We start from the raw sequence: 12,072 nt of genomic DNA on the forward strand, positions 1-12,072 counted from the left end.
CTCCACTGCCTTGCACCTTGTGAATCATTCACAGCAGTGTTTCGCAGCCAGCCCCAGCCGTGCCTCCTGAGCAGGCCACGTAACTCCTGCACCGGGGCATTGGGGAGCCTCTGCAGCCCCACACAGCTACGTCCCTGGCTGGCTCCCAGCCAGCCACTGTCGCTGGCCCCACTGAGAGGAGGGGAATGGCCTGACTCAAAGTCTGGGAGTAGTAAGAGGACACTTCTGCCCCAGCCATCGCATCCCCTGCCAGGTACTTGATTTATGGGGGGAGGAGAGGGCACTGGCAGCTGGCTGCAGCTCTGATCTGTGCTTACGGGGCTCCACCTGCACCAGCCCCAGAGCAAGGAGGGTGTACATGGGAGCTCCAATACCAGGCAATCTGCCTCCCCTGGCCTGGGTGGGGGGGAAAGAGAGCACCCAACGCTGTCCTCCCCCTAGCCTCACTTGGGAGCTGTGAGAAAGAGGGGAGCTGTGTAATAGGCCTGGGCCTGTGTGAATGGAAAGATGGACACCCCCAGTGGATACTAATTAGCAGTTGGGTGGTAGTCTCAGAGGATCAAAATGTCATAGAAATTGAATCGACTTCTCATATGCATGGGTAGTCCCTGGAGACCAGGGTGTGGCAGGGTAGAGGAGGGACTTGCTCTGCTGCATGACTCTGGGGGCTCCAGGGCTGGTACCAAAAAACTCAACTTCATAGACTGACTTGAATTCATCTAAGCCATTAGTTTGCAGCCTTTTCGCTGGAGGCACTCAGGCTGGCATCCAATGAGAGCACATGGTACATAGCCACTCCCTGCTCATTTGTGTGTATCTTTTTAATCAGCCCTAGAAGAACTGCTCTAGAGGAGGATACTCTGAACACAAACAAGGACTTTATTCTCTATCCAAGACTGTAAATCTTTAAAGGACCTGCTGAACTTTAATCCTAGCCAGGAGTGAATCTTTGTCCGGCAGTTCTCACAAGAGGCCTGGCCTCCAGGCAGCAAGGTATCCGTCGGGGAGGACCAGGATTCCAGAGGCTTCTTAGGGTGGGCAAGTTGAGCTTTCCTTACTTGGGACGAGGAGGAATATTGAGGACTCAGGAACAAGACATGAGTCCACTGGGGATAAGGTGAAAGGAAGAGTCTCTCAAGAATGCCATAAGATTTTGGATCTGGGCATTGTTTCTCCTTAACACATCCCTGCTTCCATCCCTTTCCTTCCCTGCCCTACTTTGACTATGTAGTTGTTGGAACTTCTGCTTTTTGGGGGGAGAAGTAGGAATTCCTCTGGCCCCACCCCCTGATTGCCCTTGTACTACCTTCACTCCCCAGTGTTCAGACAGCAGTAAATCCTGCCAGTTTAGGGGGCCTGGGCTGTGAATGGCATTTCTGAACTGATTAAAGGGGTTGCCACTGGATGAGGTATTGTCTCTCAACCCCTCAAAGGCTAAAACTGCAGACAGTGAAATCTCAAGTTCCCCTTCCCCGACTGATGTTTTATGTTCCAACTGGAGTGCTGAACTAGCCTCAGGTCTTCACCTGCCAAGGCCGCAACTCAGGCTGCCTAGAGACATCATCATGTCAGGTTTCAGAGGAGCAGCCGTGTTAGTCTGTAGCCGCAAAAAGAAAAGGAAAACTTGTGGCACCTTTGAGATGAACAGGGCCTTTCCTCCGAGTATTTCACAGCATGTTCCAAACCCCAGTACTCATTTAGCCTCTCAACAGTCTGGCCAGGCGAACGGGTATTAGAACGAACACATGGCACAGTCAGTGGTGAAGGGCAGCATCCGGGTATCCTGACTCCTAGTCATTTCCCCATCACCATTCATGGCAGAGTGCAGGTCAGATCCTGGAATTCAGGGCTCAGCTACTAAGCGGAGGGTGGGGCTGTTTTCCAGGGGTTTCCTTTTCAGAATGTATTTGCTTGTAAAATGCTCCTTCTGAAAGGAAAGGAGTGAGGCCACTGGGTCTGACCCAAGACCACCTGACCCAAGGAATCACCTCCTCCCCCTTGCCGCCTCCACTTTCAGCTGGCGGCTCCCTTCCCCCAGCAGTCCCATCCCCTGCTGTTAAACACCTGCCGCGTCCCACCCCAGAGGTGGCTGCATTTCAGTGGAGGATGAGAGAAGCTTTTCTGCAGGGGCCCCTGTCCCCCAGCTGTTCCCGGCCCCTCCAGCCCACGCGCCCCCCCCCCGCTGTTCCCGGCCCCTCCAGCCCACGCGCCCCCCCCCGCTGTTCCCGGCCCCTCCAGCCCACGCTGTTCCCGGCCCCTCCAGCCCACGCGCCCCCCCCCGCTGTTCCCGGCCCCTCCAGCCCACGCGCCCCCCCCCGCTGTTCCCGGCCCCTCCAGCCCACGCCCCTCCCCCCCCGCTGTTCCCGGCCCCTCCAGCCCACACCCCCCCCCGCTGTTCCCGGCCCCTCCAGCCCACGCGCCTCCTCTCGCCCCCACCGCTCGCGGGCAGCCGCAGAAGCCTGGTCGGCCGCGGGCTGACGGAGAGGGGATGGAGGTTTGTTGATTGACACCCCAACCAGTGAGCGATTGGTGCGGCTCCTTCCGAGAGAGACCAATCAGAGTCCGGCAGAGGCGAGCCTTGCTCGCCTACTGGCTGGTAGCGGCTGAGGAGGCGGGTGCCGGCGGCCAGGCGAGCCCGCCCCCATGGGCGCCGATGGGCGGGGCTGGGGGCGGGGCCGCCGGCCTCTCCCGGGCCGCGGAGGCCGGGGCTGGCGGCGGGATGGCGAAGAGCCGCGGAGCGAGCGGGCCGGGCGCGGCCGGGAGCCGCGAGAGCCTGGCCGGGGCCCCAGGTGCCGCGGACGAGCTGAGCTCGCTGGGGTCCGACTCCGAGGCCAACGGCGGGGAGCGGCGCGTGGACAAGTTCGGCTTCATCGTGGGCAGCCAGAGCGCCGAGGGGCCGTGAGTGCCGGGCCCCCCCCCTCCCGGGCCGGCCTGTCGGGACCTCCTCCTCCCCCCCCCCCCCTCCCGGGCCGGCCTGTCGGGACCTCCTCCTCCCCCCCCCCCCCCTCCCGGGCCGGCCTGTCGGGACCTCCTCCTCCCCCCCCCCCCCTCCCGGGCCGGCCTGTCGGGACCTCCTCCTCCCCCCCCCCCCCCTCCCGGGCCGGCCTGTCGGGACCTCCTCCTCCCCCCCCCCCCCTCCCGGGCCGGCCTGTCGGGACCTCCTCCTCCCCCCCCCCCCCCTCCCGGGCCGGCCTGTCGGGACCTCCTCCTCCCCCCCCCCCCCCCCTCCCGGGCCGGCCTGTCGGGACCTCCTCCTCCCCCCCCCCCCCCCCTCCCGGGCCGGCCTGTCGGGACCTCCTCCTCCCCCCCCCCCCCCCCTCCCGGGCCGGCCTGTCGGGACCTCCTCCTCCCCCCCCCCCCCTCCCGGGCCGGCCTGACAGCTTTGTGGAATTGGGGGGCACCATTGCCGGAGGCAGGGGGCCATGCCCCCCACTTTTTACTTGGCTGTCGTTGGGGGAGGTCTCCGAGGAGCAGCCGTGTCAGGCTGTACCCGCAAAAAGGACAGGAGGACTCGTGGCACCTTAGAGACGAGCCCATTTGCTTGGGCATAAGCTTCCGTGGGCTACAGCCCGCTGCATGGGGGGAGGGGCAGCGTGTTTCTTCCCCCCCCCCCCCCCGGAAGCGTTGGCAGGCGGGGAGCAGCCGTGGAAGAGCCCCCACCTCTGGTTCCGGCACCCCCCCCCCCCGACCCTCCTCTCCAAGCTGCCAAAGGCTGCGGGGCAGTGAGCGCTGGCCCGGGGAGAGACCCCGTTCTGCCCCCCCAGGGGACCCCTCCACCCTGCTCAGCCTCTGCCCTGCGGGAGACTCCTGTGGGGAACACCTTCCTGGACCCCAGTAGGGCCTGCACGCTGCCCTCAGCATTGTCCTGGGGTGGCTCTGGGTGAGCCTTGCTGCTTCCACACAGGGACCCCAAGCCTGCTCGCACCCCCGAGAAACTCTGCTGCATACTGCCTGCAAGCCCTGTGGCCAGCGCCCCTCCTGAGCCTGTTCCCCTTTGGTCAGTAGGGAGAAGCCCCCTCCTGCGAGGGTCTGGCTCTGGCCTGGGTTTGGGAGACTGAGGTTCCCTCTGTTCCTGCTCGTGATGGGCAAGGGGGAGGGTGTTACCCCCTCTTGGCAGAGGCTGATGCTGTTGTGGGGGTGTAACTGTGAGGGTTTCTTAGGAAGGGGATGACCTGTTTGGGGGTGGGGAGCTCATGTCTGACTGGAGGCCATGTAACCCTGGGAAGTGTGAGGGGGGTAAGTGGCCAGGAGGAAGTGGGGGGGGACGGATGGACATGTAACTGAAGAGTGGGAGGGTGGCTTATGTCTGGCAGGGTCTGACCTCAGAAAGGCCTGGGTGTGAGGTTGGCACAGGCTCCAGGGGAAGGGGCTTGGCACCAAGGTTTGTGGGAAGCTTTCTCTGGGTGATGAAAGCACATACAAATGTCTGCAAAGAAAAGAGTCTGGAGCACATAACAGGAGATAAGTGAGAGCCAGGGGAATAAACAACCACTTCTGGTATTTGGGGAGGAGTGGAGGAGAGTGAACCCCACCCGTCAGCTTCCTTGCCAGCAGAGTGGAGTCGGGAGCTCCTGCGCTCTGGGTAGCGGAGAGGGTCTGGGCTGTCTTGTTTCTCAAAGATTGTCCTGGCTTTATTGGAGAGGGGGAGGGCTCTCAGGAGTTTTTCTCAAATCCGAGCACAATCCCAGGACCAACTGGGTGCAAACCTGCTAACTTTCCTGCCTTGCTTCATCATATCCTGGACAAGAGGGAGAGTGGGACACAAAAGGTGTGTGGGGCAGACAGCCCTTGGTTGCCATGATCACAGCTTCACAGCCAGCAAACTGTTCTTGGCAGCCCTGGCTTATAAAATGGGGAAGTAAAACATCCATGAAGAGTGCATTGGAGGAAGCATTGATCCTATTAACTCTGCAGTGTGCATCTGCAGAGTTTTTCTAGATACCGTACTACAGTGTCTGTACTTTGAGCATGTGTCTCCAATCTATGGCATCATGTCCCCGAGCAGGAAGGGGACAGCCGTTCTGCACAGTTCAAGCCCAGCTGCTCTTGGATGATTATTTGCTTCTAAGCACATTGTTTCTAGAAAAGAGACTGATGACCTGAAGGGAGTTTGGGAAGCACCAAATAAAAGATCAGGGGGCTGAATGAGCTTGGCTGATTGCCCAGAGGAAGGGGTGGAAGCCCCAGCTGTTGGGATGTTTTAAAACTAGACTGGACAAAGCACTAACTTGTGGGGAAACATGCTGTAGGGATGAATCCGACACTGGTCTTGTGGTGGTGTAATAGGTGCTTTCAATCCCAGCGCCCGGATTGGAGATGGAAAGAGGCTGACTGTGGGTACCTGATTTGAGCTCTGTACTGGAGAGTTTGAGTGGTCAGAGCGTGGCCCCTGCAGTTCTACTGTGCAGCCCCCCCTTCGTCCTCTAAGACAGAGCTCGAATCAAGCCCGACAGTCATGCGCTAAGGCAAGCAGTCTCCGTGAGCTGTACCTTGTATCGATGCAGCCCCTCGTTCAGGGGAAATTCAGTGCAACTCCCAGTCTATGGGAGCCTCCCAGGACCTGCCTTGGGAGAGAGCATGCCTAACACACAGATGCCGTGAAACCAGCCTGCTGTGACCCCCATGCTGTGTACTTAGAAGTTGTATGTTAGGGGCACTACCTTTAGGGGGTCTGGAGTTGGCTTGTACTTGGCCTTTCGGGGCAGCTCTTTCAGTCAAAGGATCCTGCTCAGAAAGGATGCAAGTCACTTCCTCTGTCTTGGAGCTGGCACTCCTGCATGGATAGTTGCACTGTGAGGGTCAGTTCCTACCCACAACATCTTGGCAGTGGTTTCCTGAGAATCTCTCTACTAGCGTTTCCTTGGCTATGTTCCTTACTACTTGGGTCTGGGTAACTAGCTGCTTTACTTGCCTTAAAAGGACTGAGTAGATCGCTCCATCTTGCTGAAGGAGCCCACATGTTACACTGCTGTTTTCCAGGAGGGGACAGTCTCTCATTTCTGACATAGCAGAAATAACTAATAATACTTTGCCCTTTTGTAGCACCTTTCACCTACTCTGCAAACACGACTGGTGCCTTGACGCTCCTGTAGGGCTGGTAGAATCACATGCATCACATGAGCAGTGTTTTGCCAGCTCTTGTGACACTTGGTGTTTTTCTTAAATCCCCTGCCTCTGGGGTCAGGTGATCACCTGAGAATCTCAGCTTTTGTTTTTTTAAAAGTCTCTAGGTCAGGGGTCTCAAACTCAATTTATATTAGGGCCAGTGCCAGTCCTCAAATCCTCCCAGCAAGCCAATAATGTCACTCAAGCTGCTCAGAACCCCCCTGCCCCGTCTCCCACCTGTCTAAGGCTCTGGGAGGGAGTTTGGGTGGGGGAGGTGGTCTGGGGTAGGGGATTGGGGTGCAGGCTCTGGGAGGGAGTTTGGGTGCAGAAGGGGTGAGAGGTTGGGCTCTGGGAGGGAGTCTGGGGTGCGAGCTCTAGGAGGGAGTTTGGGTGCTGGGTGCAGGCTCTGGGTTGGGGTGGGGGTGCAGGCTCTGGAAGGGGAGGGGGGGGAACGGGTGCAGGGTCTGGGAGGGAGTTTAGGAGCGGGAGGGTGTGTGTGGGAAGGGGGTGCAGGCTCTGGGAGGGGTTGGGGGATGCAGCGCAACCTCAGCCGTGCAGAACACAATGCCATCCACAGCCTCAGAAACAACTCTGACGACATAATCAAAAAGGCTGACAAAGGATATGCCGTCATCATCGTGAATAGGTCAGAATATGAACAGGAGGCTGCTAGGCAGCTCTCCAACACCACTTTCTACAAGCCATTACCCTCTGATCCCACTGAGGGTTACCAAAAGAAACTACACCATTTGCTCAAGAAACTCCCGAAAAAGCACAAGAACAAATCCGCACAGACACACCCCTGGAACTCCGACCTGAGGTATTCTATCTGCTACCCAAGATCCATAAACGTGGAAATCCTGGATGCCCCCATCATCTCAAGCATTGGCACCCTGACAGCAGGATTGTCTGGCTATGTAGGCTCCCTCCTCAGGCCCTACGCTACCAGCACTCCCAGCTACCTTCGAGACACCACTGACTTCCTGAGGAAACTACAATCCATCGGTGATCTTCCTGATAACACCATCCTGGCCACTATGGATGCAGAAGCTTTCTACGCCAACATTCCACACAAAGATGGACTACAAGCCGTCAAGAACACTATCCCCGATAATGTCACGGCTAACCTGGTGGCTGAACTTTGTGACTTTGTCCTTACCCATAACTATTTTACATTTGGGGACAATGTATACCTTCAGATCAGCGGCACTGCTATGGGTACCCGCATGGCCCCACAGGATGCCAACATTTTTATGGCTGACTTAGAACAACGCTTCCTCAGCTCTCGTCCCCTAATGCCCCAACTCTACTTGCGCTACATTGATGACATCTTCATCTGGACCCATGGAAAAGAAGCCCTTGAGGAATTCCACCATGATTTCAACAATTTCCATCCCACCATCAACCTCAGCTTGGACCAGTCCACACAAGAGATCCACTTCCTGGACACTACAGTGCTAATAAACAATGGTCACATAAACACCACCCTATACCGGAAACCTACTGACCACTATGCCTTCCTACATGCCTCCAGCTTTCACCCAGACCACATGACATGATCCATTGTCTACTGCCAAGCTCTATGATACAACCGCATTTGCTCCAACCCCTCAGACAGAGACAAACACCTACAAGATCTCTATCAAGCATTCTTACAACTACAATACCCAGCTGCTGAAGTGAAGAAACAGATTGACAGAGCCAGAAGAGTACCCAGAAGTCACCTACTACAGGACAGGCCCAACAAAGAAAATTACTTTCACTAGCCATCACCTTCAGCCCCCAACTAAAACCTCTCCAGCGCATCAGCAAGGATCTACAACCTATCCTGAAGGATGACCCATCGCTCTCACAGATCTTGGGAGACAGACCAGTCCTTGCTTACAGACCGCCCCCCAACCTGAAGCAAATACTCACCAGCAACCACACAACAGAACCACTAACCCAGGAACCTATCCTTGCAACAAAGCCTGTTGCCAACTGTGCCCACATATCTATTCAGGGGACACCATCTTAGGGCCTAATCACATCAGCCACACTATCAGAGGCTCGTTCACCTGTGCATCTACCAAGGTGACATATGCCATCATGTGCCAGCAATGCCCCTCTGCCATGTACATTGGTCAAACTGGACAGTCTCTACGTAAAAGAATAAATGGACACAAATCAGACGTCAAGAATTATAATGTTCAAAAACCAGTTGGAGAACACTTCAATCTCTCTGGTCACTTGATTACAAACCTAAAAGTGGCAATTCTTCAACAACAAAAACTTGAAAAACAGATTCCAGCGAGAGACTGCTGAATTGGAATTAATTTGCAAACTGGATACAATTAACTTAGGCTTGAATAGAAACTGGGAGTGGATGTGTCATTACACAAAGTAAAACTATTTCCCCTTGTTTATTTCCCCCCCCCCCACTGTTCCTCAGACGTTCTTGTCAACTGCTGGAAATGGCCCACCTTGATCACTACAAAAGGTTTTCTCCCTCTTCCTCCCCCCCCCCCCCCCGCGCTCTCCTGCTGGTAATAGCTCATCTTCAGTGATCACTCTCGTTACAGTGTGTATGGTGACACCCATTGTTTCATGTTCTCTGTGTATATAAATCTCCTCACTGTATTTTCCACTGAATGCATCCGATGAAGTGAGCTGTAGCTCACAAAAGCTTATGCTCAGATAAATTGGTTAGTCTCTAAGGTGCCACAAGTCCTCCTGTTCTTTTTGCGAATACAGCCATGTTAGGCTGCCACTCTGAAACCTTTATAAACACTGATGGACTAAGCCACACGTTGCCCCTGTGAGGTTGTATTCCTTCTGACAACTGTGTAAATGGATGGTTTAACGTGCCCAAGATTACAGAACTAGGCATACATCCTAGGCACCTGACCCCAGACCTGTGCTTTAACCATTAGATCTCGTCCTTCCTTGCAAATGCTTTAAGGGATATGTGAGACTTAGTGAAGCTTCAGGTAGCTCTGTTGTGGCTGGTATTATTGTGCGGACAGTGCTCCCAAGTTGCAATGCAAAGAAGGGCCAAGCCTTGAAAAGATGGAGAGGAAGAAGCTGGGAGATCTTCACAGGCTGTGAAGGAGAAGGCATTCTTGCCCTAGGGGGTGGGACTCTGCAGGAGCAGGGGAGGTGGCCCCTACATGTGAAGATGGAGCGAGCTCAGGGAGGGTCTTAACAGTAAAGTATTGGCCCTGTGGGAGGAAGCTGAGAATAGAGGAGGCTTCTGTTAAATTTGTAAATAATTTCAAGGCCTGAGTGTTCCCCTTCCATCCAGTGATGGCAACTTCTGGTTACCTTGAGACCTGTTTTGAATTCCGAGCACTAGATGGTTGTGCATTTTTGGCCATAGTGTAATTGGGGAAACTGTCCTATCCTCTGGTTCCCATGGGTGCTGGCTTCCTGTGAGGGGAACGGAACATCTGTAGCTGTTGTAAGAGCCAGAGGTTATTTGAAGTGATCCAGAAGGGCTGCAGTAACGGGGAAGCGGGCTGTCAGGGCTCCCAACTGCAGAAGAAAGATTCCATGAGCCGGCTCCCTGGCTGAACCCCCGCACGCCCCCTCTCCCAACTCCTGCAGCTAATCTACCACGAGGAAATCTGGCTGCTTAAGTCTGACTCGGCTTTCTTTAGGAGCTGCTCAAACTTTGCCCGGCTGAGGGGCAGCATTGACAGCTTGCTGGGAGCCCAAAGGCTGCACTGAGTTTGTATAGAACAGGCTGGATTCTCTCCTGTTTAGCAGAGATGCACGCCGTATCCCAGCATGCACTGTGACCTCCGCTCATGGCGGAGTGTTGCAGGCTGCGGGCCCCACCTCTTGTAGAGATGGAATGGCCCTGACTGGGCTGTAGAACGGTAAGGAATGTGCTCTGTCTCCCCCACTCTAATTGGAATCCGGTTTTGCAGCATGGTTGCTTCCAGAGTTATTTCTATGGCGACACCCAGAGAAAGTGAGCCGGGCCGGATGTGTTAGCTGTGACCTCATTTGGGGCAGGAGTGGAAACTACAACATGTTCCTCTAGCTGGCTGCGTAGCTACCTGTGATTGGCACCCTTGTAATTTGTGGGCATGAGAAGCCGCTAGTAGCCCATTTGTTTTGTGCCGCTGCGCCGTTGCTGCTGATGGGGTTGATAGTGGGTCAGCGAGAGGGCCCATCTAGCTTGGCACAGTCAGCAGCTCGGGTGTCTCGTAAGGTTGTTTCACCCCTTTGTGCGAGTTATTCCTTAGAACTCTGAACATGAGTGTAAAGTTCTCTAAAATGCCAGGCAGTGCAGTCTAGTGGGTAGAGCTGGGACCCTCAGGTTCTCGTCCATGTTCTGCCACAGATTCACTGGCTTGTGAAAATCACTGCTGTATGCCTGTTTCCCCATCTGTAAAATGGAGGTATAGGTGTCCTCTTGCAGTAAAGGCATGCCTAATACCCACACACCAGCCTCGATGTAGTAATGGGGGGGAAAGGTGTCTCATGGCATTTTTTTTTTTTTTAACAGAAGCCCATTCGATCCTTTTCCTCTTGTAAAGGGAATCCTGGTGCAATGCTGCTGTGATTGTGTGCCTGTAGGAGGGTGTTAACTCATTGTTTAAAACTGTCCTTGAGCCTGGCCTCTGGCCGTCAGTGGGCTCAGCGCTGTACCAGCTGCACCAAAGATCTTTCGGTCTGAGACTGTGATCGAGGCTGCTGAGTTGTATGAATCATAGAATATCAGGGTTGGAAGGGACCTCAGGAGGTCATCTAGTCCAACCCCCTGCTCAAAGCAGGACCAATCCCCAATTTTTCCCCCATCCCTAAATGGCCCCCTCAAGGATTGAAACCCCAATCAGAATCAGCCAGCCGTCAAGGAGTGCCTTTGCAGGTGGCTGTGACATACCTGGAAGATGCATGGGCAGTTCCAAAAGCTCTGCTAGCTAGAGCCAAGGGAATTAGAAGTGCCTTGTGCTGGATCAGGCAGTGTGAGGCATCGCCTCCTCTGGGAGATGCTACAGCCAGGATTTTGAGTTCCCTTACCCTCACCAGGACCCATGGGAACTGGCATGCCTAACGCAGGGGCCAGGAGATTTGTCACTGGCTCTGGGCTATACAATTCCCCCTCCAGGCGATCTGATCAGCGACACTCCTGCTGAGAACAGTCGTAGGGCTCTTGTGCCTCTCCTGCATCCCCTGCTCATGACTGATGGCATTCTCGCATGCAGTTCCTGTTTCCATACAGGGAGCTTTCTCTGCTTGTGGCATGTCGTTGAATTCCAATAACTGGTTTCTGTTTCTGTTAATCCGCTTCAGCTAATGCTCTGTTTTCCTGGTCCTTGGCCCTCCCTTTGGCGCAGCCTTGGCCCTGTGTTTCTGACTTGCTGGGATTGTGGGTGCGAAAGGACTGATGTCAATCCAAAGCTATTTGTGTTAGTTTCCGGGGCTAGGATGCAGTAATCCAAATAGTTGGGAACAACTCACGGGGTCTTTGCTTTTTGAGATGGGGGATATTTGGGCTTCGTGTTCTCCCCTTCAGATCCCCGTCTGCAGCCTTTAGCTTCCCACCTATCCTCATGCTGCTCCTTCAGTCAGTGTCATTTGTGGGGGGGTGAGGGGCTTACTCCTCAGGGAAGGAGCTGCTGCCTCTGCCACGTGCTGTGGGAGCAGCAATACAGGACCCTGGGCTGGTGCATGGCAGCATTTTATGGACAGGCTCCTCTGCCATTCCAGCGCATCTCGGTGAGAGGGGATTGCCCTGGCTTGTAAAGGGAAGCTTGGCTCTGGGTAGTGTAATCCCTCTTGGAGGCGGGGGGAATCCTTGTGTGGGTGCTGGCACGGAGTCAGGGCAAAGGCTGATTCTTAAACCATCCAACCAACCAGCTGCCAGGTCACACTGACCCGTCCCTTCTCATGTGCCCATCCCCATGGAGTCAGGGCTGTACAAGGACCCTTAGTTCTTTCCAGGAACAGAGCTCCCCTCCCCCACAAGTGAATGCT

General features: G+C 55.3%; 1 protein-coding gene across 1 annotated transcript in view; it reads left to right on the top strand.

The window, feature by feature from the left end:
* The first annotated feature begins 2,719 nt into the window (after positions 1–2,719).
* Positions 2,720–12,072, top strand: part of TBC1D10A (TBC1 domain family member 10A) — a 46,170-nt gene continuing 36,817 nt past the window's right edge. The window contains exon 1 of the mRNA XM_074973181.1: positions 2,720–2,898. Within this exon, the coding sequence (XP_074829282.1) occupies positions 2,720–2,898 (179 nt within the window). The remainder of the gene's footprint in view (positions 2,899–12,072) is intronic.

The sequence above is a fragment of the Natator depressus genome, chromosome 15 (genome assembly GCF_965152275.1).
Source record: "Natator depressus isolate rNatDep1 chromosome 15, rNatDep2.hap1, whole genome shotgun sequence".
NCBI lineage: Eukaryota > Metazoa > Chordata > Testudines > Cheloniidae > Natator > Natator depressus.